Genomic DNA, 26,771 nt, shown 5'->3' with positions numbered 1-26,771 from the left:
GATAAGTTCCAGTGGAGGTTCGTGCTGGCCTTAGTGGACATGGCACTGTTGGGGGCCGACTTCCTCCAAGTGCACAGCCTGCTGGTGGACGTCAAGGGCAAACGGTTAGTCGACGCCTGCACCTTTCAGTCCATCTGGCTCGATGCCACAGAAGCCTGCAAGCCGGAGATAGTTGCCATCAGCGCTTCCAGGGACGAGTATTCCAGCATACTTGATGAATTCCCCTCCATCCTGCAGCCACAGTTCACCGCCGCCATGCCCCAACATGGAGTCTACCATCACATCTTCACTCAGGGCCCCGCGCTGCATTCCAAGGCCAGGCGATTACCTCCGGAAAAGCTACAACTGGCCAAGGAAGAGTTCTCCTGCCTGCAGGAGCTGGGAATCGTCCGCAGGTCCGATAGTCCCTGGGCCCAACCCCTCCATATGGTCCCAAAAACTTAAGGGGGCTGGCGCCCCTGTGGGGACTATCATCGCCTTAACAATGTGACTACGCCGGACCGATATCCCATTCCGCATATCCACGACTTCTTGGCGAACTTGCATGAAACGCGGGTCTTCTCGAAAGTCGACCTGGTACAGGGCTACCATCAAATCCCGGACCACCCTGAAGACATTGGCAAGACTGCGATCGTCACCCCGTTTGAGCTGTTCAAATTCTTGTGGATCCCCTTTGGATTAAAGAACGCGGCTCAAACTTTCCAGCGCCTGATGGAAATGGTGGGCAGGGACCTGGACTTTGTGTTCATCTACCTCGATGACATCCTTATCGCCAGCCAAGACCATGACAAGCACAAGGTCCATCTCCGTACCCTGTTCACCCGCTTGGCAGAGTTTGGCCTCACGGTCAATGTGGTTGAATTGCAGGCAGACCCTGCAATTCCTGGGACACACCATCTTGGGGGCTGGAGCAGCCGTGCGCCAGTTCTTGAAACCCACCACCCTCAAAGGCCTGCAGGAATTTGTCGGCATGTTGAACTTCTACCACCAGTTCATCCCCGGGGGGGCCCGCATCATTCGGCCATTATTCTTGCTGATCGTCGTGAAAGACAAGGTCCTGGTATGGTTGGTTGAGGCGGAGAGCGCTTTTGTTGCAACGAAAGACACGCTGGCGAGTGCCACGCTATTGGCCCACCCATGCCCAGAGGCCCACACCGGGCTCTTGGTGGATGCCTCAGCCACGGCCCCCAATGGGTCGATGGCCAGTGGTGCCCGCTAGCCTTCTTCAGCAGGCACCTCCGGCCCCTGGAACTCAAGAACAGCGCCTTCGACAGGGAGCTGCATTCACCAATCACAAGCCACTCATGCAAGCCCTCACGATGGCTAAAGATCCCTGGTCGGCTCGCTAGCAGCGGCACCTATCCTACGTGTCGGAATTCACCACTGACACCTGGCACCAGGCAGGTAAAGACAATGTTGTGGCTTAGGCATTTTTCATGACCTGAAATCCACAGCCTCGCCCCTGGCCTAAACTACACCCAGCTGGCACAGGCCCAGAGGGAGGATGCAGATACACAAGGACTCCACACTGCCTTTACAGGGCTCCAACTCCAGGACATCCATTTGCCAGGCAGCCCAGACATGCTGCTCTGCAACGTTTCCACCGGCTCGCCGCGCCCAGTAGTCCCGCTGCAGTCCTTCAGCATAGTCCACGACCTAGCCCACCCCTCTGTTAAGACATCGGTGTGGATGGTGGTAGAGTGGTTTGTGTGGCATGAGCTCAAGAAGCAGGTAGCCCAGATGGTGAGGAGCTGCACACAGTGCCAGGCCTTCAAAGTCCACCATCACACAAAGGCCCCGATACAACAGTTCGACACTGCGGCCAGGAGGTTCCAGCATATACACGTAGACATCGTGGGCCCCCTGCCGGTGTCCAGGGAGGCGTGCTACTTGCTGATGGGTCGACCGAGCTACGAGGTGGCCAGAAACCATCCCATTCAAGGACACTTCCGCCAAAACGTGCACCAAGAACTTGCTCGCTCACTGGATCACCAGGTTTGGAGTCTCGGCGCACATTATCAGCGACAGAGGCGCCAAATTTATGACCGCCCTCTGGGCACAAGTGGCGAGCCTTCTGGGGGTCAAGCTCCACCACAACATGGTATTCTAAATGGCCTGGTGGAGTGATTCAACCGGCACCTGAAGTTGGCCCTCATGGCCCGCCTCACCAGTCCCAGCTAGGCAGACGAGTTGCCCTGGGTCCTGCTTGGCATCAGGACGGCCCCGAAGGAGGATCTGCAAGTATCATCAACAGAGTTGGTTAATGGCGCGCCACTGTTGCTACCTGGGGAGTTTTTCAGTCTAGACACAGACTCAGCAACTGACAATCCAACCTTGTTGGCAGACCTCCACAGCAAGCTCACCTCGCTAGCTCCCCCTCCCTCTACCCACCACGGTAGCCGACCGTCCCGTCTACCCAAGGAGCTGGATGCGGCCGACTAAGTTTTCATCTGGCATGGCTCGCACACCGCGCCCCTGCAACGCCCTTACAGAGTCCTGCAGCGATCTGGCAAGACTTTCATGTTGGACATTGAGGGTAAAAGCGAACTGTTCACGGTTGACCCCCTCAATTCAGATGGCCCAGCCCAAACGCCAAGGCCAGCCGCCCAAGCGGTGGGACACATAAGCCGGTTCTGGGGGGGGGTTGTGTGGCGATGCACATACTCGTGTTGAACCAGCCCCGCTTGTACCGCCGCCTGGCGGGGCAGCTGCGAGAAGATGGTGCTGTCGGGGGAACCTCCTTGCCTCATGGCTTGAATCCTGCATGCGCCTCGGGAAGGTGTGATGACATTGCCACCCACACGGGGGCGGAGCTCATGCTACCCTTAAAGGATGCGCTACCGCTACAATTGCACCAATATTTCATCCCATTTGTAAAGTATGTGTTCCAAGATATTTTCTCCCAATTTGTCTAATTCTATCTTAGTCCATTCCAATTTTTCTCCTCTCTGATGAAAATCTGATAAGTACCTTAACTGTGCTGCCCTGTAGAATTTTTGAAGTTTCGTAGCTGTAACCCTCCTTGTTGGTAATTCCATGTTAATTTTTCTAGCACTGTTCTTGATTTCTTACCTTTCCATAAAAATTTCCTTACTATTTTCTTCAGTTTTGCAAAAAAAATTTCTGTCAGGGGAATTGGTAATGTATGGAATAGATATTGCACTCATGGGAACACATTCATCTTAATACAGTTTATTCTTTCTATTAAAGTTAACAGTAGTTCTTTCCAATTCTCTAAATCTTCCTGTATTTTTTTAATTAGTGGTTCATAGTTTAATTTGTATAAATGTTTTGGGTGGTTATCTAATCTGATACCAAGGTAATGTATCGCCTGTGATTGCCATTTGAAAAGGGTTTCTTTTTAAAATTCTGAATAATCAACTTTGTTCATTGGCATCACTTTGCTTTTATTGGTGTTAATCTTGGACCCTGATATCTCTCGATGTTCTTTCAGTTTCATATGTAGTTTTTTTTATTGACTTATCTGATTCTTTTAAATATACTATGATGTCATCTGCAAATAGATTGATTTTATATTCTTTCTCTTTTATTTTTATTTCTTTTATCATAGTTTCCTTCCTTATCAACTCTGCTAATTGTTCAATAACCAAAGTGAACAGTGAAGGGGATAATTGGCATCCCTGACTTGTTGACCTGCTTAATTTAAAGTGATCTGATACATATCCATTTATTACTACTTTTGCTAATGGTCCATTATATAATGCTCTAATCCAATTAATAAATTTTTACGGTAGTTTAAATTTCTGTAACTAAACAAATAATTCCACTCTACCCTGTCGAAGGCTTTCTCTGCATCTAATGTAAGAGCTCCCGTGGGCATTTTGTTTATTTGAGCTGCATGAATTTAATTAATAAGTTTACAACATTATCAGCTGCCCGTCTTTTTTTTTTAAACAAATCCAGTTTGGTCTTGCCTTACTAGTTTTGGTACACAGTCATTCAGTCTGTTTGCTAGTAATTTTGCTATTAATTTATATCTGTATTCAGTAATAATATTGGTCTGTATGATGTTGGCAATAGTGGGTCTTTTCCCTCTTTTGGAATTTCTGTGATTATTGCTGTTTTACATGATTCTAGTAAGTTTTGGGTCTCTTCTTGATTCATTACTTCTAGAAGGTGAGGGGTTAATAGATTTCTAAAAACTTTATAAAACTCTATAGGGAATCAATCTTCATCTGGTGTTTTATTGTTTAGTAGTTTCATTAATATATCTTGTATTTCTTCAGTCTAAAAAAGTTCTGTCAATTTATTTTGTTCTATTTGTAGATGTGGTAGTTCAATATTAGATTAAAAAATCATAAATTTTGTCATTTTTTTCCTTTATTTTCATTTTGGTATAATTGTTTATAGAATCTTTTAAAATAAGGGAGTTGTGGTGGTCTGGCAAAGCATAAAAGACAACACAATACTGGGGGAGCTATCACTATTTTGGGTATGAATATTTTATGTGTTAATTTTAGTAGGGGTTTCTAGGATAATTTGTTTTTTAATCATGTCATCGTTTATTCAGATTTGCGAAAATATATTGGGGAAAAAAAGAGATGAAAGAGTTGAGGAGACGAGAGAGAATTGGAAAAAGAGGTATAAGATGGGTAAATTGAATTTCATGACCGTAAATATTAATGGAATACACAATCAAATTATAAGGAAGAGGTTACTAACATTACTAAAAAAAGAGAAAATCGATATTGCTTTTGTGCAAGAAACACACTTAACCGAGATAGAACATAGTAAATTGAAGAGAGACTGGGTAGGCCATGTCGTGGCATCATCATACAATTCAAAATCCAGGGGAGTAGCTATATTAATTAGTCAACAAAAATCTACCATTCAATATAAAAGAAATAATAACAGATCCAGCAGGAAGATATGTAATGACAAAGTTCCAGAATTATGGAATTTACTAAACATCTATGCGCTTAACAAAGAAGACCAGGAATTTATGTAAAATATCTTCATAAAAATAGCAGATACACAGGGACATATCTGGCTCGGAGGGGATTTCAACTTCAACCTGGACCCAATGATAAAACTGGGAAGACAATTAACAATAAGAATAAAGTAACTAAATTTACACTAAAAGCAATGCAGGATATGAAACTAATCAATATATATGGAGGAAGCAACACCAAAAAGAGAGAGAATATTCACACGACTCAAATAGACATAAGACCTACTCAAGAATAGACATTTTTTTGTTATCGGCATAGATCCAAGGGAGAGTTAAAAAAAAAATGGAATATAAAGCAAGATTATTATCTGATCACTCTCCCTTGTTATTAACAATTGAATTAGAGGATGTCCCACCAAAGACGTATAGATGGAGACTAAACCCTACACTGTTAAAAAGACAAGATTTCAAAGAATATATCGAACAGCAAATTAAAATATACTTTAAGATAAATATGGAATCAGTAAAAGATAAATTCATTTTATGGGATGCAATGAAGACCTTTATTAGAAGACAAATAATTAGCTATACGACTAAAAGTAAAAAGGAATATAATTGGGAAGTAGAACATTTGGAAAAAGAGATAACAGTCATAGAAAAGGAATTAGCGGAAAGAGAAGATACAGAGAAAAAATTAAAATATGAAACACTACAAACCTATAAAGTAAAGTAAAATATAATGAAAACAAATCAAAAATATTATGAATTGGGAGAGGAAACACACAAAATATTGGCCTGGCAACTTAAAACAGAACAAGCTAAAAGAACCATTCTCGCAACGAGAAAAGATGATAAGCAGATCACATAGGGATCTTCATTGGAGATTAATGAAAAAATTTAAAAGATCCTTATCAGTTTATTGAGCCCATTTGTACCTGCTTTTGAAATTCTGTAGCAAAGCAGTCTCATTGTCTTTGCAAAGGTGCTGGTGCCTGAATGTCCAGCTTGAGCAAAGCTCATGTATTTTAAATGAAATCTCATTTGTGAAGTGTCATTGTCTGTCTGTGAAGTGACTTACTTTCTAAAACCCCACAATCTATCTTTTTTAAAGACATATTAATATAATTTAAAATATAATATACCTCATCACAATAGCAAATAAAAGTGAAGCGATAGTGTAATTTTTCTGGGAGTCCATGGTCCATGGGAGGTGGATGGAGGAGATGATTGTGAGGCGCACAACCTTATGTGAGATGCAGGAGGGATGGTGATGACCTAAAGGATGTAGTCACCAATGGGGGGGGATACAATGTGGGGTGAGGACTGCGATGGGAGAATAATTTGGGGCTAACTAAATGTGTTGCCTCAGTTTTGCGTTTGTTTTTTTAATTTTCCTTTGGTTAGTTATTTTAGTTTTTGTCTTTTTTCCCCAGGATCTGGCATGGCTCAGGTGGTCAAGGGTGGATGGCTGAAGACAAAGGGCTGGATGAGGAAGGGACCCAGGGTGGTAGAGGTAGAAAAGAAATATAATTATAATAACCCCTGGGTCAATGGCTAAAAGCATAAAATTTTCAAGTTTCAATGTCAATGGCTTGAATGGAAAAATCAAGAGAAAAAATGTCTTGGCAAACATTAAGAAAATGGGAATGGACCTGGCCTTCCTCCAAGAAACCCATTTAATGGAACGAGCATCAAAAGTTAAAAAGAGTATGGGTGGGCCAGGTATTAGCCTCCTTGTTTGGTTTGAAGGCAAGGAGGTGGCAATACTGATTGGAAAGAGTTCTCCGGTGAGAGTTCAGGGTGTGACCACAGACAAACAAATGGTGCACTGTCAAATATACTCAGAATCCTGGACCCTAATGAATTTATATGCCCTTTGAAAAATTTATACAGGACATCTTCCTGAGATTGTCAGAAGGAAAAAGTGAATATTCTAATTGGGGAAGATTTTAATTTTTGTCTGGACCCAGTTTTGGACAAGTCAATAAAGAAAATAACAAAAACAAGGGCAGGATGTGCCATTATTGACGGTATGAAAGAGCTGAATTTGATAGACATATGAAGGCAGAAGCATCTGAAGGTGAGAGATTATTCCTTCTATTCAAGCCAGAATAGAATTTTTTCTTCGCTCAGCCCATATAGAGGGTATGATCTTGGAGGCTGAGTACATGGCAAGACTTCTCTCGGATCATTCATCCCTAGTAGTTAAGACTGAGTTGCTGAGTAAGCAGGAGATGGTATACAGATGGCATCTTAATGTATTGCTGTTAAAAAGAAGCCGGAGGTCTGTAGTTTCATTACGCATACAGACCTGTTTTGTGAGGCCAACTGGACCTCTACTCCAGATAAATTCCTTTTATGGGACACCCTCAAAGCATTTTTGAGAGGTCAAATAATCGGATAAATAATCGGATATACTAAAACAATAAAGAAAGAATACGAGAGGGAGATGGGCGAATTAGAACATGATATCACTCATTTAGAAAAGGACTTCCAAAAATTGGGCTCAGAAGATCAATATAGGGTTTTAACAAACAAGAAGCTGAAATATAACACGCTTCAAACGTATAGCATGGAAAAGGCCATATTACAGTCTAAGCAAAAATACTACGAATTGGGGGAAAGAGCCCATAAGATCCTTGCATGGCAGATGAAAGCAGAGCAGGCCTCAAGAACAATCAATGTGATACAAAATGGGGATGGCAGGATCTTTTACAAACCAAAGAAAATTAATGACACCTTCCGGAAATTCAACAAAGGTTTATATAAATCAGAATTGGTAGGGAGTTTAGATAAAATTGGTTCCTGTCTAAGATAAAATTACCAAATTTAGATCTGGGAGGGCAGGAAGGTTTAGATTGTCCCTTCACAGAAGAAATAGCATATTCAATTCGCTGCAAACTAACAAGTCTCCAGGGGAGGATGGGTTTCCACCTGAGTTCTACAAGGAATTCAAAGATCTGTTGATACCTCTTTCTATGGAGGTGATAGATCAGTCAATGGAGACCTATAGACTCCCGGAATCTTTTACCACAGCAATTATTACGGTCATCTCGAAGAAAGATAAGGAACCATTAATGCCGTCTTCTTATAGAACTATTTCACTATTAAATATGAACTATAAAATAATAGCCAAAGCCCTGGCAAATAGATTGAGAAGCAATTGCCAGAAATAATCAATAAAGATCAAGTAGGCTTTGTACAAAAAGGACAGGTGCAGATAACATTGGCAGACTATTAAGTGTAATACATTTGGCGCAAACTAGAAATGAGAGAGGTCTTGCCGTGGCCCTCAAGGCAGAAAAGGCATTTGATAGATTAGAGTGGGACTTTTTATTCAGAGCTGGAAAAAGTAGGGTAAGGGCCAAGTTTTATTAATTGGTTAAGAGCACTATATCATGTGTCCAAAGTGAAAGTTGTGTCTAAAGGGAAAATTTCTTTAGCATTCCCACTAAGGAGATCAAGTAGACGGGATTGCCTACTATCTCCAGCTCTGTTTGTACTGGCTATGGAATCATTGGCTAAGGCCATTCCCCAGGATCCATACATCAAAAGGTTTAAAGTAAGCCAGGAAGAACAGAAGATCTTCTTATTTGCAAACAATGTGCTGATATATTTGACAGACCCAGTAAACTTGTTGTCCAAACTGCGCTTTCTTTGGAAGACTATGGGAAGGTCTCCGGGTACAAGATTAATTGGGACGAGTGAAATTATGCCACTTCCGGGGGTGGGGGTGTGGGGGAACTATAGCCAATGTCAAGAGAATAGTTAACTAAAGTGGCCGGGAAATGGGATTAAGTACCTAGGAGTCAAAATAGACTCAATTAAATTATACCCCCTTGCTGGGGAAAATCCAGGAGGACCTAGACAGGTGGATGTCCCTGCCCATAACACTGATGGGCAGGGTCAGCTGTGTAAAAATGTTGCCAAGACTTCAGTATCTCTTTCAGACATTGTCCATGGCATTGCCCAGGGGTTTTTGCCAAACCCTGCCCTCACGACTAAGAACATTCCTATGGAATTGGAAGGTAGCCAGGGTCTCTTTGGAGAAATTGACCTGGGATAACAGTTTGGGTAGATTATGAATGCTGGACTTCAAAAAATATTATTGGGCAGCCCAGTCGAGATGCATCTCCTCACTATTTGATGGGCAGAGAGGTACCAACCTGGACATAAATTGGTCTGCACTTGGTGGGTGAGAGGGTGGCAGAGGACTTTATTTATAAATGGGATGCCAAATTGTTATCTGGAAAAATAGACAGCCCCATATTAAAACAAATTATTCATATTTGGAACAACATTAATCAATGTTTAGGAATAAAAGTCTGCTGTCCCCAAAAATGCCCCTGACTCCAAATTGACTAATACCTTTGACAGTAGGTAACAAGATTCTGGACACCTGGCATTGAAATGGCATCAGGTGTATAGAGGACTGTTACGAGCAGGGGGAGTTAATGTCACTTGAACAACTTGGGCAGAAGTATGATTTATCAAATAAGACATTCCACTGCTACCTTCAGATAAGATCTTTTCTAAGGACAAATTAGGTCCAAAAATGGTCCTACCAAAGTGCAGTGATATAGAGACCATGATTCGAAGGGTGATCACATGGAAATTTATTCCGGCAATGCATTTTCTGCTCTAAGTGGAAGGACCTAAGTGAGGTCTTCATAAATCAAGACAGAGATGGAATTCAGACTTAGGAATAATGATTAGTGAGTGATGCTGGTCTGACTTATGCCGGACCAGCATGACTGCAGTCATTAATGCGAGATAGAGGTTGGTGCAATACAATTTTTTGTACCAGCTGTACCTGACACCACAAGAGATTAATAGACCTAAGCCAGAACTATCAGATCAATGTTTTAGACGTGGCATTAAGACACAAACCTTCATGCACGCGACCTGGACATGTACCAAGGTGAAGCCCTTCTGGGTGGAATGAGGTGAAGTCCTGGGGCAAATCAAAGGTAAGGAATTCCCACAGGACCCAGAGCTGTTCCTGGATATAAGACTTAAAATGAAGCTGTCCAAATTCCAAATTCAAATTGTAATTATCACATTGGCAGTGGCCAGGAAGTGCATAGTGGTTACTGAAAGTCTGACTCTTGTCTGAGCATTGCACAGTGGAGCAAGGAAATACAAGCCTGTGTTCCCCTGGAGAAAATTACCTCTAACCTAAGGAGAAGGTATGGTACTTTCCAAAAAGTTTGGCAACCATACCTGAACTACATAGGAGCACGATTGTGAAGAGGACAATTTTGCCCTGTTACCCAGTCTGCTCCAATTCCTCTCCAACTTGGTGGGGGTGTGGGAGGGGGGGGGGAGGGTGGGTTGGGGGAGGGGCAAAGGATTTGTCTCATTCCAGCCAGGAAAAGACGGGGAAAAAGAAAAAATCGGCCCAATCCTGGGCCGCCAAGCTATGTCAGACCTATAATTTTCTGATCTGATTTACTCCTTTGTTGTAAATGTTTCTAATGTCTTGAGTGTTTTTCTTTGATTGGTTCATTGTCAAGTGTTAGATGTCAAGGGAATGGGGAGGTTTGGGGGGAGAGGGAGCGAGAGATGTTAGGCTTGGACTCAATAGAAAAACCTATATAGAATGGGTAAGGATAAGTTGCAATCGGTATAGATCTGTAATTACTGATAATGACAATGTTGTGAACTTTTTAATTATTATTTTTCACAATATTGTTTAAAAGTGTTTGTAAATATAAGTAGAAGGTTTTAAAATATTTCCATATATCACTGACATTAAAAAAAGTTAAGACTGGCAGAGAAAAGTTCTGCGTCATCAGGTCTTTCTGTGGACGGAGTCTCATGTGGTCTTTCTGTCTGATGTCAACATGGGGATTGTTACGAACCCAAAGGACCCCAAAACCCAGCAGTAATAGACATTCACCAAGACAAGTGGCTTTCAAAACAAAAGTTATTTTTAATCAACCTCAAACATGAAAATAGAATCAAACTTTAACTTAACTCTATTCTTATACTATATACTAACTCAGATTACCTCCTTCTAATGTAATATGTGTGTGTGGATTTAAGAAAAATTCTTTGGTTCGCAGTTCAATCTCACTTCTCCTTCTTCCAAGTTCTCTGGTTGCAGGCAATCACCGTACTGTGCACAGAATTTAACATGTATAAAGTTCATCAGGCTTGGTGCTTCAAAGGTAAATGTTTACTGCTCAGGAAGGTTTTTGTAATGTTTGGAGGGAGAGATATTTGCTGCTCCAGGATTTCCACAATTATGGTACCACCACTAGTTACCTCAGGGTCTCGCTGATGAAACTTGCCCCATCAGGGTCTTCTAGATGGTAACCTCTCTCTTCAAGCTACCACAGAATTCCATTCCTTCCTCTATTTCAAGAGAAACATCAGACAGATGTCACTTCCAGCCATCCACTGCTTTTGGAACTTTTCATCAGTTCTTCCTGGATTGTACTGTGTCACACACACACACACACACAAGCTGAGAGGGCTTCTCTCCCTCTCTCTCCAACTGAAACTGCCAGAAAAAGCATGTGACTCACTTGCAAAACCCCAACCTCATTCAGCAAACAACAGGAGTTCTTCCTTTTGCTCCCATCTGTTGTTAGATAAACAAAATCCAGGAGTGACCTTTCTATGAGCACTTTGCAGAAAGGGTACTGATAGACAGCAGGACTCCAGCAAGACTATGGTCAAGCATTTTATGAGGCCATTAGCACTTACTTGTGAAATGTGCATAACATTTTCTAGAGATCTTGCAATGTGAACTCTTCAGTCTTTCAAATAAGATCTGTACTTACATTGGAAACTTTGGACTATTTTATGCTGGAGCAAGAGCACTGCAAGACTGCAAGAGCCGCAGCACAATTGAGTGGTGAGCATGCTTAGTGAGACACATTGTAAGAGCCACATCACACTGAGTGGTGAGCATGCTCAGTGCAACTGTGTATTCATACATGACCGGCAGCCTGAGATGTGAGTAAAATTTGTGCTGTAAACTTACAAGCTTCTCTGAGTATTTATTAAAACCTCTGATGGTACAACCGAGGACATAACATGGTGGCAGCGGTGGGATTAACAGAAACACACATCAGATAAGGAAAAAGTCCCTATAAACTAAAATAAACATGAAGAGAAGGAACAAAGGTAAAAAGCAGCATTACCTGATGATCAGAGCTGCAGAAGATGGCCACAGCCGCAGCAGCATTTCACCCAGTCATGGACGGGGAAGCTGATGACATCATAGAGGCTTTTAGAATGTTCAAGCAGAAGTGCAACCTGGCATTCAAAAGTTTCCTCAAAGGAATCACACCAGAGGAAAAGGTTAGTTAATTCCTTCTTTGGATGGGGGAGCGAGGACTAGACCTGGTTAATAGCTGGGAGATGGCTGAAGGGGGAGAAAATAACCCAGAAAGGATATTAGAAAAATTTTCCTCTCATCTGAAACTGAAATCCAACCATAAAATAAAGCGATATGAGTTCCAGGGATTAAAACAAGAGTCTGACAAGTCAGTAGATAATTTCCTCACAAGGCTGAAGAACATGGCAGCAAAATGCAAGTTCAAAGGAATCAAGGAGAGAAGAGTCGACCAACTAATCTGGGGAAGGGCTCATCCTGAAGGGCAGAAAACTCTCATTGGAAAAGGCAGCTTGAAACTAGCAGATGCCGGAAACGCAGCTAGGGCCTTCGAGGCAAATGCAATCCCTCTCTGTGCAGGCCAACATGCAGCACAGAGATAGAAGGGTCGATGCCATAAAGTGCACGGTGAGAAAGTTGCAGACACCCGAGAACTGCAGGAAGTGCAGCAGAATACACTCCTTCGATGACCGCAAGAAATGCCCCGCATATGGTTTGAAGTGCAGGAGCTGTGGGAAGTTGATCACTGGGAAAAGATGTGTAGGTTTGACATGAAAAGAGAAAGAAACCAAGAATACAGAAGGAAAGTACACCACGTCGAGGGAAGTGACAGCAGTGACTTCGACTCACTGACGCTCGGCATCATAACAATACTCCTTCATGAGATATCCAGGAAAGGGAAGGGAGAAAAAGATGAATTGCACACCATGATCCAAGTAAAAAGAAAGATCAGAAACAAACCAACAACATTCAACTTGAAAATAAAGTTGGATACTGGATCACAAAGCAACATCCTCCCGCTTAGACTGTACCACCAGATGTTCCCCGAGTACATAAAGAATGGGTACCTGGAGGAAGCCACACTAGAAGCTGCAAATGTCACATTCACAGCCTATGGTGGCCCCATCATTAAACAACTAGGATAAGACCAAATAAAAGGCAAACATAAAGGAAAGAGCATTATATGCACATTCTTTGTGGTTGACGTTGACAGACCAGCAATCCTAGGCCTGAATAGTTGTCAAAAATTACAGCTAATCTCTGTAAATAATGAGATCAGAGAGAAGAAAATGTTAAAGAGGATCAATAGCGACACCCCACTTGAGCAACGGCCTCTGATCCCAAATAAGGCCGAGCTCATGGACATGTACCCTGAATGTTTTGATGGCACAGTTGGGTGATTTGGGAACTTTGAATAACACATTACTCCAGACCCAAAATACGACCCAATAATCCATGCTCCACGTAAGGTGCCAATAGAGCTGAAACCAAGGCTAAAGCAGGAGATGGAAGAAAAATGAGTCATAGCGAAAATAATAGAGCCAACTGACTGGGTAAATTCTATAGTAGTAAAAGAAAAACCGAATGGCCGCCTAAGAATATGTCTGGACCCCAAAGACCTAAACCAAGCAATCAAAAGAGGGCACTATCCAATACCAATGCTGGAGGACATCACTTCTGAACTAGTGGGATCCAAAATCTTCAGTAAGCTAGATGCCAAGAATGGTATTGGAATGTGAAGATGGATGAAGAATCGACATTGCTAACAACTTTCAACACTCCATTTGGCCGGTACAAGCTTGAAACTAGCAGATGCTGGAAACGCAGCTAGGGCCTTCGAGCCTTAGGGCCTCCCTGCACCTACCGTGTGGCCTAAAGGTGAACCAAGACATCTTCCAGCAAAAGGTAGATGAGATCTACAGGGGATGCAAGGGCACTGTCGGCATTGCAGACGACATCCAGATTTTTGGCAGAGACGGGAAAACCCACAATCTCCACCTACATGAGGCCATAGAGAGAACAAGAGGGGCCGGCATCAAACTCAATGCAGACAAATGCATCATTAAGGTGAAGGAGTGCCAGTTCTTTGGAATGGTGGACACACCTGAAGGGGTCAGGCCAAGCCCAGAGAAGGTAGCAGCCATTGCTGAACTGGAACACCAAAAGGACATAAAGGAACTAAGAAACTTCCTTGGCCTGGTCCAATATATGAGTTCCTTCACACCACACATGTCAGATCACACAGCCAACCTCAGAGAGTTCCTGAAAGAGGATGTGGAGTTTCAATGGTCACCATCGCATCAGCAAGATTTCGACAAGCTTAAGGAAGTGGTCTGCAGAGAAGTAGAAATGAGCTACTATGACAGGAAAAAAACGTCACATTACTAGCAGATGTTTCCACCAGAGGCCTCGGGGCAACATTGGTGAAGGAAGGAAAACTGACAGCCTTTGCCTCAAAGGCCCTGACAACAACAGAGACCCAATAGGCCAATATTGAAAGGGAGCTGTTGGCAGTTGTATATGGATGTGAAAAGTTCCACAAGTACCTCTATGGGAGACAGAGTGATTATCGCCTGCTGGAACACATCCAGAAAAAGAACCTAAGCAAGGCACCAGCCAGACTACAGAGGCTACTCCTCCGGCTCCAATATTATGACTTCACTTTGAAGTACAGGCCAGGGAAGGAAATGGTGCTCGCTGATGAATGAAAGACATGAAGATCAAGGTACATCACCTCGTCAGGGTAACCAATAACAAACTAAGCCAGATTAAAGAAGAAACCGTAATGGATGAAGAGCTGCAGTTGCTCTCCCAACAGGTGATAAAGTGATGGCCAGAAAGGATAAAACAGGTACAGCCTACAATACGTCAGTATTGGTCTATTAGGGACGACATATTCCTGGAGAATGGGGTATTGCTGGCAGGGTCTCGGCTGATAATACCAGAGACAATGAAAAAAGAAATTCTCCAGAAAATATACCAAAGCCACATGGGAATGGAGAAATGCAAACTTAGAGCAGTCAGCAGTTTAATGGATAGGCATGTACAAGGACATCGAAAACATGATGGCTACTTGTCCGGCATGCCAGAGATACAGAAATACACAACAAAAAGAAGAGATGATACCAATGGAAATACCCGCCAGGCCATGGCACACAATGGGAGCAGACCTGTTCACAGAAAACCAAGAATGATATCTGATTGTGTCCTGCTACGACTCCAAATTCCCCTTCATCAGGAAAGTGAAGGACCTGAAAGCATCGACTGTCACTGCTGCAGTACGTGCACTCTTCACAGAATGGGAGACCCGAACAAGTGATATGTGACAATGGGACCCAATTCACATCGCGTGAGTTCAGAGAAATGGCTACAGAATATGGGTTCACAATCACTACATCACCATATCACCCCAAAGGCCATGGATTCATTGAGAAGCATGTACAGACAATTAAACACACTCTCACAAAGTGTTGAGAGACAAAGGAAGATCCCTACCTCGCCCTTCTGTCACTGCGAGCCATGCCTTTGAGGGCCAACATGAAATCCCCAGCAGAGCTTCTGAATGGCAGAAAGTACAAGACAACCCTGCCAATCAAAAACCATCCACCAGACGACCAAGAGGAAACAAGAAGAAAGCTGACTCACATAGAAGAGGAAAGTCGTCAACATTACAATAAACATGCACAAACACTACCAGAACTCTTCAGAGGGCAGCATGTGCATGTTTAAGTGCCAGAGACAAAAACCTGGAGTCCAGCAAAGATTGATAGAGAAGCTGAGATACTATGGTCATACATCATTGAGACAGAATCTGGCAGGCAGCTGAGACGAAACAGAATCTACATTCACCCAACCCCAGATCTGACACGGAAGGCACCAGAAGCACCTGCAGCTTCTAATAATCCAGAAACTTGTGAAGGAAGGCGAGCAGAAACTCCAACCAACAACACCGTAGCAACTGAACAGCAGGCAATAGAAGAACCAAGGCAAACAACACCACGATCCTCAACCGTACCAACACCACCGAAGCAAACAGACACAACAAGGTCTACAAGGTGGAGAAGCAACATTCTACCACTAGTGCGATACACTGAGAAGAATATAGAACTGCAATTGTATAATTAGAATATTTAATTCTTATTGGCAAGTGCAGGTAAAGAAGCAGCAACAATTTATTTTTAAGAAATTTAAAACTCAATAAATCTTTTAATTTTTAGACCTTTTTAAAGGGGGGATGTTATATACAGTGGAAATTTGGGACTATTTTATGCTGGAGCAGGAGCACTGCAAGACTACAAGAGCCGCATCACAATTGAGTGGTGAGTATGCTCAGTGCGACATATTGTAAGAGCCACATCACACTGAGTGGTGAGCATGCTCAGTGCAACAGTGTATTCATACATGACCGGCAGCCTGAGATGTGAGTAAAATTTGTGCTGTAAACTTACAAGCTTCTCTGAGTGTTTATTAAAACCTCATTTGGAACAACCGAGGACATAACAAGATCTGTTTTAAAATGTGTGAGTGTATGTATGTAACCTACTCAAAATCATATAAATTCTCCCCAAATATTAACATTGTTACAGGATGCCCAGGCAAGGTTAGTATGGCTATGGGAAAAGAGCAATTGGTGATTCCATGTGACAGGCTGAATCGGGTGTACAACCTATTGTGAATTCAATATGTTTAGTTTTCAATCGTAAATGTTGCTAATTGTGAGTTTGATTTCACTTTAGGTATTTTAACTGGAATATGTGATAAACATGTAAACACATGTCAAGTGTATGGTTGGTGCCCCGTGGAGAACGATACAGTTATTCCTGAGTTAGTAACATTTTGATTGATTTCATTTAAGTTGATTTTTTTAAAAAAATCCACCATTATCAGATTTGAGTCTTTTAAAAACTTTGGATTCTTGCCAAATACTGTAATTCCACATATTTCCAAATATTTGTAAACTAAGCTCGGTGTTTACTTCAACCAGGACTGACAAGAGTTGAAATGAAGATGCACCCTCCAGTTTTCATGCTACCATTTTATTTATCTTCACCACTAAATGAGCTGCACACTGAACTGAAAGTTCTAGGTACACATATGCCAAAAATGACAGGCAACTGGCTTTCTTGGCACCACTTGCAAAATGCTACAATACCATTAAATCATGCAAAGTTTGTCATCAAAACTGACCATTTACAAATTTAAATCATTTTTAAATATTTGAAATAAAAATGGAACTACACAATTATGTTAAGATGTGTGTTGAAAGAAACAGAATTATGTTTCAGCTAATCTTGCAATTGTAATGTGGTGGGAGTATCAGCAGAAAATAAGGAAATACTGGGCAGGTTTGTCTGAAGCTGAAGCAGTATAGTTTGACGGAGTAGAAAAGGAATGAACAAAAAATGTATTTTGCGAGGTGGAAGGCAGAGGGATTAAATGATGGGGTAAGAAAGCCAGTTGCTTGTCATTTTTTACCATCCTAGGCTAGTAAATTATCTCAGTAGTAGCTCCGATGAAACTTAATTGGCTTTCTGAAATCTATCTATTCATGCTCTATCCATAAGATGGGCAATGATCCAACAAACTCTTATCAAAAATTAGAATTATTCAATTTGGCCCCAACATTTCAGATGATCTGTTGTGTTGGTCGTCAAAAGTCTTGAACCCCTCCCACCAATTTTAATCTTTAATATTGCACGCTTCAGTCACTATCGTTCAATGCATTGGAATGTTAGACAGGACCTTCGCCTGCATATCACATTTGATTCTCAGTCATATTTTTGCAATCACATGGCTCCTCATGCACTTTCATTTAAATTGCTGATAGTGTGGTGGCTGGGATACAGGCAGCAGAATGCTACAGTGTAGTAGTAGACATTATGCATGAATTACAATAGCAATACCGATGGGACACTTAAAAATAGTTGAGTGGTAGTAACTCCAATTTTAAAAAAAAGTTAATGAAAAATAAATTATCTTAAAATTGTGTTCAACTTTAAAGCATGGATATTAATTAATGTAAAACAAAAGATCAAGGTGTAAAACAAAGGTTGCAAATTCATTTGGCTTTTAAATTGATTACCAATAGTAAAAATTAAATCTCAATAGAATAAACTAGACTGAACAATAAGAATTTCAGAAGAAAACATAAATTTAAGAATACTTGTATTATCTAAATGTTTTTTTTTCCATTTTAGGCCTGCACTTCTTGGAGAAGCTGAGAATTTCACAGTGTTTATAAAGAACAGCATTATCTTTCCTAAGTTTCAATTTTCAAAGTAAGTTTACTCATTTGTATAACATGTGCTCACCAAAGAAATTAAGTCTAAACAGATGTCCCTTTTTCCTACCTCAGGAGAAATATATTGACAAGTACAAATGACAGCTACTTGAAAGTTTGTAGGTTCCATCCGAAAATTGATCCATTCTGCCCAATTTTCATCCTGGGAGATATAGTTCGAGAAGCAGGAGAAGATTTTCAGAAATTAGCTATTCAGGTATGTATACTTTTCTCATTCTCTGTAATTCAGATAGTTATTAATACAGCAAATAGACTTTAGCTCCTTTCACGCTTGCAAGTGATCTCATGAATTAACAGCCAGTTGGCCTTTAAAGTGTCTAGTGTGTGAAAGCAAAATCAGATCAACACAAGTGTCAGATGACACCATCTCATTGCTAGGGATTGATGGCCTTGACCCCTAGTACAATCCCCAGCGGACAATTTTTAAGCAGCATGGGAAAGTTGGTAGCGCTATAGCGCACAATTTATAAAGGCTGTGGGGAAAAAAGCAATGGCAAGCATGACTTTCCTGAATGCAGAGAAACCCCTAAATGAATGTTCCAGGCATGCATTCAACCCTTTCTCTGCCACAAGGCATTCAGGGAAGTCATGTTTGCCATCGCTTTTCACCCACGGTATTTATAAATTGTACGCGATAATGCTACCGACTTGCCCACACTGTTTAAAAATTGTCCACTATTGCTATTTATTGCTTGCACTTTCCCATGGTGTCATAAAGGTTTATATTGGTTGGCACATCAACACGGGTGCTGAAGGGCTCATACTGTGCTGTATAAAGCTTAATTATGTTATAATTAGGCATGATTTTGTTCAAATATAAAATCAGAATAGATCAGGATTTAGGGATGGCCCACCATCACTCGCTGCATAATATTCAATTTTATTTTTGCTATTTCACGTCCTAAATTTAGTCATTTGTTGCTGCTAACATTAAGGTTAAAAAGATAGTACCGTAGTACAAAGTATACTTGGTTACATACCAGTAAGTCACAGTGTATTCCCTTTTCTTCATCGCCTTTCTTGAAGGCATTAAATTATTCTGGAGCTTGGCTCTCGAATCACCTTGTGTTCTAGTATGTTATCAAACTTCTAAAATTCATATAACAAGGGACAATTACTGACAAAATAATGTTTGAAACGTGCTTTGCTGACTGTTCATTTAAGGCCATTTGTGGTGGTGCACATCACTGACAGCAGGTGACTCGGCTCCGTTTGTAATGGTAACGGCAGTGGAGGAGCTGTATCAAGATGGCATCGCCGGGGCCTTTTTTTCCTCTGGCCAGGTCGAGTCTGCATGTGTGCGGGGTAATGTACTGACGTAGTTTCCAACAGGATTATCCGCGACCTTATAAAACACAGCATGGGAAAATTCAATAAACAACTGGAGTGCAAACGAGCCCACTGAGTATTGGTCTCATTCTTCCCGACTCCATTTAGCTACTGCTACGTTGGTGACCCCGACGCGTCTGGACGCCTCTGGACTCAACGGTATGGAGACTGCAGCAATCAGTGCAGTCGCCCTCAAACTCCCAACTTTCTGGATGCTTCACCCATGCACTTGGTTTGGACAGGCAGAGGCACAGTTCCAGACAAAACCGATTATCTTAGACTCTTCCAAGTACTACCATGTTGTCCCCGGACCAAGAAACTGCAGTCAGAACCCACCGGAAGAAGGTAAATACTGTGTATTAAAGGCGCTGCTCATCAGCACCTATGGGCTCTCCAGACGCCAGAGAGTAGCCAGGCTCATGTGCCTGGATGGCCTGGGGGACAGAGCAGCATCTGCCCTCATGGATGAAATGCTCAAGTTGGCAGAGGACCACAAGCTCTGCCTCATGTTTGGGCAGGTATTCTGCTGCTAGCAGATGCGGATTTCAGTGACTCCCACAGGAACAGAGCGAAGGTGGACATTCTCTGGTGCATCAAGGGAGAACGAAGCCACCATGAATCAACTGACACCTTCAGACAGAGCAGCAGCCCAAAACCCAAACAAACAGGGATCAGCCACACCCTTGTAGGCCAGCAGAGGGAGCAGAGGCACGGTGGTGTTTCTACCACCAGCGCTGGGGAGCAGAAGCCTGTAAATGTAATCAGCCCTGCACATTTCTGGGAAACACCCAGGCCATCTGCTGCTGTTGGTCGGCGGCTGGCCATGTAAACAGCCTGCTACATGTGACAGGCAAGTCCATAGGCCTCTGGTTCCTTGTCATTAAGGGGGCTGAACTCAGCGTCATTCCACTGACGCCACTAGAGACCTGATCATGGCCACATGGGCCCACCCTGCGAGCGGCCAACAACACCGCCATAAAGACTTTCAGCACATGGTGAGTGGCAGTACACCTCAGTGGCGAGACTTTCCGCTGGGATTTCACACTGGCCATGGTGGAGAAGCCATACCTCGGCGAAGACTTCCTCTGAGCTCACAGCCTGCTCGCAGACCTCAAGGCTAAGTGTCTGGTGCATGCCCAGATGTTCCAGATGATCCAGCTTGCTGCCATCAGCATGTGGAACCAGCAAATGGCAACTGTCACGACTCCCACTGACAAGTATAGCCACATTTTGGCTGAATTTCCCTCCATCCTCAGGCCCCAATTCATGTCCATGATGCCGAGACACCACATTGTGACACAGGCTCCCCTCTCCACGCGAAAGCCATAAACCTTCCCCCAGACAAGTTGTAGCTGGCCAAGGAGGAGTTCAAATGTATGGAGGAGTTGGGAATTAATTGCCTGTAGGTCTGAAAACTCGTGGGCCTCCCCTCTGCACATGCTACCCAAGACCACTGGGGCTGTCGTGAGGGGACTACAGGCATCTCAATGATTCAACTACTGCAGACTGCTACTCAGTTCCCCACATACGGGATTTCACAGCTAACCTACACGGTGTGACTGTTTTCTCCAAAATTGACTTGGTATGAGGCTACCACCAAATCCCCATCCACCCAGACAACATCGGGAAGACAGGCATCATCACACCTTTCAGACTGTTCGAGTTCCTGTGCATGCCTTTTGGACTTAAAAACTTTCCAGTGCCAAATGGACACAGTGGGCAGGGAACTGGACTTTGTTTTCATCTACCTGGATGACATCCTCAAAGTCAGCAAGAACCACCAGGAACACACTACCCACCTAGGCAAACTCTACTCCCGTCTGACTCTCTTTGGCCTCACGGTCAACCCAGCAAGTGCCAGATCGGCCAGGAGATGATAGATTTCCTAGGCCACAGGATCACCAGGGACAGAGCAACACCATTGCCTGAGAACATGGAGGCCATTCAGCAGTTCACAAGGCCCTCCACGGTCGTCAAGGGCCTTCAGGAATTCATCAGCATGGTCAATTTTTACAACCATTTTATACCCGCCTCAGCAGGAATCATTCGCCCCCCTTTCACCATGGTGACCTCCAAAAAGGACTTGGCCTGGAGCGAGGAGGCAGCCACAGCTATCGAAAGGACCAAGGAGGCCTTAGCCCATGCCACATTGCTGGTTCACCCCAGAATGGACGTTCCCACCTTCCTGACAATCGGCACATTGGCCGCAGCAGTAAGGGGTGTACTTGAACAGCTGGTCAACAGATATTGGAGGCCACTGTCTTTCTTCAGGTGCCATTTGCGGCCCTCCAAGTTAAAATACAGTGCTTTCGACTGGGAAGTCCTAGCCCTCTACATCATGGGTCAGGCACTTCTGTTATTTCCTTGAGGGCAGGCCTTTCACTGTGTTCACCAACCACAAACCCCTCAATGACATAGATAAGAAGAGGGAGGAGGTACTGAAAAAGGATTATAGTGAGCTAAGACAGAAGCTAAGAAACAGGACCGCCAGGGTGGTGATCTCTGGATTGCTACCTGTGCCAAGTGCAACTGAGGACAAATATGGAAGGTTAAGACAAATGAATGTGTGGCTGAGGGGCTGGTGTAAAAGACAGGGTTTTGGCTTCTTGAACCATTAGGATCTCTTTTGGGGAAGGCATGACCTTTACAAGAAGGATGGGTTACACCTAAACCCAAAAGGGGTCAATATATTGGCAGCTAGGTTTGGTATAGCCGTCGGATGCAGTTTAAACTAATTTGGCAGGGGGGTGGGAACCTGTATGATAGGGCAAAGGACAGGAAAGATAAAATAGGAAAAGTTAGGTTAGGCAGCGAAAGTAAAAAATCAGAAAGAGCAAGGAGGGTGAAAAAAGCAAATCTTAATGCAAGAAGCATTCGGAACAAGGTAGATGAATTGGCTGTGGAAATTGAGACAAATTACAGAAACATGGCTGCAAGGTGGGCAAGCCTGGGAACTTAACATCCCGGGGTATACAATATTTAGGAGGGATCGGCAAGAAAGAAAAGTGGGTGGGGTAGCATTGATGGTGAGAGAAGGGACCGACACGATTGACAGGAAGGATATTAACTTGGAAGATGCGGAATCTATATGGGTAGAACTGAGGAATAGCAAGGGGCGGAAAACGTTAGTGGGGGTGGTATATAGGCCTCCAAATAGTAATGTAGAGGTGAGGGAAGGCATGAAAAGAGAAATTAGAGAAGTGTAAACAAGGGAACAGCTGTCAACATGGGAGACTTTAATTTACATATAGATTGGACTAGCCAAATTAGTAAAAATACTGAGGAGGAGGAATTCCTTGAATGTTTACGGGATGGTTATCTAGACCAATATGTCGAGGAACCAACACAGGAGCAGGCCATTTTAGACTGGGTATTATACAATGAAAAGGGGCTAATCAGCAATCTTGTTGTACGAGGCCCTTTGGGTAGGAGCGATCACAATATGATCGAATTCTCACTCAACATGGAGAGTGAAGAAATTAAAACCGAGACTAAGGTCCTGAATTTAAATAAAGGGAATTATGATGGTATGAGACGGGAGTTGAGTAAGATTGATTGGGTGGTGTTTATGGGGGGGTTGATGGTGGATAGACAATGGAAAGTATTCAAAGATCTAATGGAAGAATTGCAGAAATCGTTTATACCAGTTTGGCATAAAAATAAATCAAAAAGGTGACTCAACCGTGGATAACAAGGGAAATTAGAGACAGCATTAGGTCCAAAGAGAGAGCATATCAATTGGCTAAAAAAAGTACCAAATCCGAAGACTGGGAGCAGTTCAAGATGCAGCAAAGGAGGACAATGGGATTAATCAAGAGGGCAAAAATAAATTACGAAAGTAAGCTTGCGGCAAATATAAAAACCGACTGCAAAAGCTTTTATAAATATGTCAAGAGGAAAAGATTGGTGAAATCCAGAGTAGGTCCTTTGCAGTCGGAATCAGGGGAATATATAATGGGGAATAAGGAAATGGCAGACCAATTAAATTCTTACTCTAGTTCTGTTTTTACAAGAGAGGATACAAATAACCTCCCAAGAATGATGGGAAACATAGAGACTAATGCAAGGGAGGAGCTGAAAGAAATCAGTATCGCTAAGGACATGGTCTTGGGGAAATTGAAGGGATTGAAGGCCGAGAAATCCCAAGGGCCTCATAATCCACATCCTAGGGTACTTAAAGAAGTGGCCATTCAGATAGCAGATGCTTTAAGAATTATTTTCCAGAACTCGATAGACTCAGGATCAGTACCCATGGATTGGAGGGTAGCTAATGTTACCCCACTATTTAAAAAGGGGGGGGGGGTAGAGAAAAAGCGGGGAATTATAGGCTGGTGAGCGTTACATCAGTAGTGGGCAAAATGATGGAATCCATTATTAAGGATCTAATAGCGGAGCATATGACTAGCAGAGAAGGGATCGGATGGAGTCAACATGGATTTACAGAAGTTAAATTGTGCTTGACAAATCTATTGGAATTCTTTGAGATGGTGACAGGTAAAATAGATGGGGGAGAGCCAGTGGATGTGGTGTACCTGGATTTCCAAAAGGCCTTCGATAAGGTCCCACATAAATGACTGGCATGCAAAATCAAGGCTCATGGGATTGGGGGCAAGGTATTAATGTGGATTGAGAACTGGCTGGCAGATAGAAGACAGAGAGTTGGAATAAACGGCTCGTTTTCTGAGTGGCAGGCGGTGACCAGTGGGGTGCCACAGGGATCTGTACTGGGACCCCAGCTGTTCACAATTTACATTAATAATCTAGATGAGGGGATTGGATGTAATATCTCCAAATTTGCAGACGACACTAAGCTAGGAGGGGTTGTGTGCACGGAAGAGGGGGTCAGGAAGCTCCAGTGTGATTTGGATAAATTGGGGGACTGGGCAGAAACATGGAAAATGCACTACAATGTGGATAAATGTGAGGTTATCCACTTTGGTAATACAATCTGGAGGGCGAATTACTATTTGAATGGCAATAGATTGGGAGATGGGGAAGTGCAGAGAGACCTAGGGGTTCTTGTGCACCAGTCACTGAAGGCGAGCATGCAGGTACAGCAGGCGGTTAAAAAGGCAAATGGTATGTTGGCCTTCATATCAAGAGGGTTTGAGTATAGGAATAAGGATACCTTACTGCAGCTGTACAGAGCCTTGGTGAGACCCCACCTGGAGTATTGTGTGCAGTTTTGGTCGCCTTATCTAAGGAAGGATGTTCTTGCAATGGAGGGAGTGCAGAGGCGATTCACCAGGCTGATACCTGGAATGGCAGGGATGACTTATGAGGAAAGATTGCGCAAATTGGGATTGTACTCGCTGGAGTTTAGAAGATTGAGAGGGGATCTCATAGAGACATATAAAATTCTGGCAGGACTGGACAGAATGGATGCGGAAGGGATTTTTCCAGTGGTGGGGGAGTCCAGAACCCGGGGCCATGGTTTGAGGATAATAGGCAAACCATTTAGAACCGAGATGAGGAGGAATTTCTTTACCCAGAGGGTGGTGAATCTGTGGAATTCATTGCCACAGAGAGCAGTAGAGGCAGGTTCATTGAATATATTTGAGGGAATTAGATATATTTCTTCAGTATAAGGGAATTAGGGGTTACGGAGAGAAGGCGGGGACGGGGTACTGAACTTTAAGATCAGCCATGATCTCATTGAATGGTGGAGCAGGCTCGAAGGGCCGAATGACCTACTCCTGCTCCTATCTTATATGTTTCTATCTATGCCTTTTCAAAGGTTTCAGACCCCTGGTCGATCCGCCAGCAATGCCACTTAGCATACGTCACAGAATTCACCACCAACATTCAATACCTCTCCGGCAAGGAGAATGTCATCGCTGATACCCTCTCAAGGCCGGCCATCCAATCATTGGTACCAGGCCTAGACTATTTCGAGCCTGCACGTGCTCAGGACGACAATGCGGAGACTCAGGCTTTTCACACACCCATCACCGGCCTCCACTTTGAAGACGTCACCCTGCCAGACAGCGGCCGCACCCTGCTCTGCGATGTGTCCAACAGCCAACCCTGACCAGTCATCGCAGGTCAATGGAGATGACAGGTTTTCAACTCCATCCACAACCTTTCACACCCGTCCATCAGGACCGTTGCACGCATGGTCACTGCATGGTTTGTATGGCATCGCCTACGCAAACAGGTCGCTGAGTGGGCCCACACTTGCACACATTACTAGGTTTCCAAAGTCTACAGATGCACAAAAGTTCCCATTCAGCATTTTGAACCACCCAGCCGACAATTTGACCACGTTCACGTCGATATCGTCGGTCCCCTGCTGTTTCCTGGGAAGCCCGGTATCTCCTCACAGTGGTCAACCTGCCACCAGATGACCCGAGGCCATCCCCCTCAAAGACACGTCTGCAGACTCCTGCGCCAAGGCAGTGCTAACACACTGGATATCCCGGTTTGGGACACCGGGCCATATCACTACAGACAGGGGGGCACAATTCACCTCGGCCTTGTGGACACAGCTCACCTCCCTCCTCGGCACAAAACCACCACACTACTGCCTACCACCTACAGTCCAATGGCCTGATGGAATGTTTCTACTGTCACATTAAGTTAGGGCTCTTGGCCCACCTGACCAGACCCAGCTGGGTGTATGAGCTCCCATGGGTGCTCCTTGGCATGCGGAAAGCACCTGAGGACCTCCAGGCCTCCTCAGCTGAGTTGGTATACGGAGCCCCTTTGACTCTCACTGGAGAATTCCTTCCCGCCACCAAGGGCACAGTCACAGAAGGAGGGGCAGCACTGCAAAAACTGAGGGACAGGTTGAGCTCCCTCGTTCTTTGTCCTCCCTTATACCACAGACACCACCCCACTACGATGCCTGGAGACTTAAAGACAACTGGCTGTGTGTTTGTTTGCTAAGGTGCACACTGCCCTGCCCCCCATGAAGGCCCCTACAAAGTGGTCCACAACAGTGGCAGCACGTTCACATTAGTCATTGGGGGCAAGGAGGAAGTTTACAGTCGACTGCCTAAAGCCTGCACATCTCAACCTCAGCCACCCAGTTGCCTACAGCCAGCCAAGCATAGGGGCAGGGCCCCTTAATCAAAACCAACACAGGACTCGGGGGCAAA

The 26,771-nt window shown here is 43.7% G+C and overlaps 1 protein-coding gene across 2 annotated transcripts in view; it reads left to right on the top strand.

The window, feature by feature from the left end:
- Nucleotides 1–26,771, top strand: part of p2rx4a (purinergic receptor P2X, ligand-gated ion channel, 4a) — a 91,049-nt gene that overhangs the window by 52,559 nt on the left and 11,719 nt on the right. For both annotated transcript variants that reach the window (XM_069933316.1, XM_069933315.1), the window contains exons 5-7: nt 16,778–16,865; nt 18,239–18,319; nt 18,397–18,538. In XM_069933316.1, coding sequence (XP_069789417.1) covers nt 16,778–16,865; nt 18,239–18,319; nt 18,397–18,538 — 311 coding nt within the window. The remainder of the gene's footprint in view (nt 1–16,777; nt 16,866–18,238; nt 18,320–18,396; nt 18,539–26,771) is intronic.

This window comes from Narcine bancroftii, chromosome 4 (assembly GCF_036971445.1).
Source record: "Narcine bancroftii isolate sNarBan1 chromosome 4, sNarBan1.hap1, whole genome shotgun sequence".
In the NCBI taxonomy this organism is placed as follows: domain Eukaryota; kingdom Metazoa; phylum Chordata; class Chondrichthyes; order Torpediniformes; family Narcinidae; genus Narcine; species Narcine bancroftii.
Note: the sequence above shows the minus strand (reverse complement) of the source record. Positions and strands in the feature narration are given on the sequence as shown.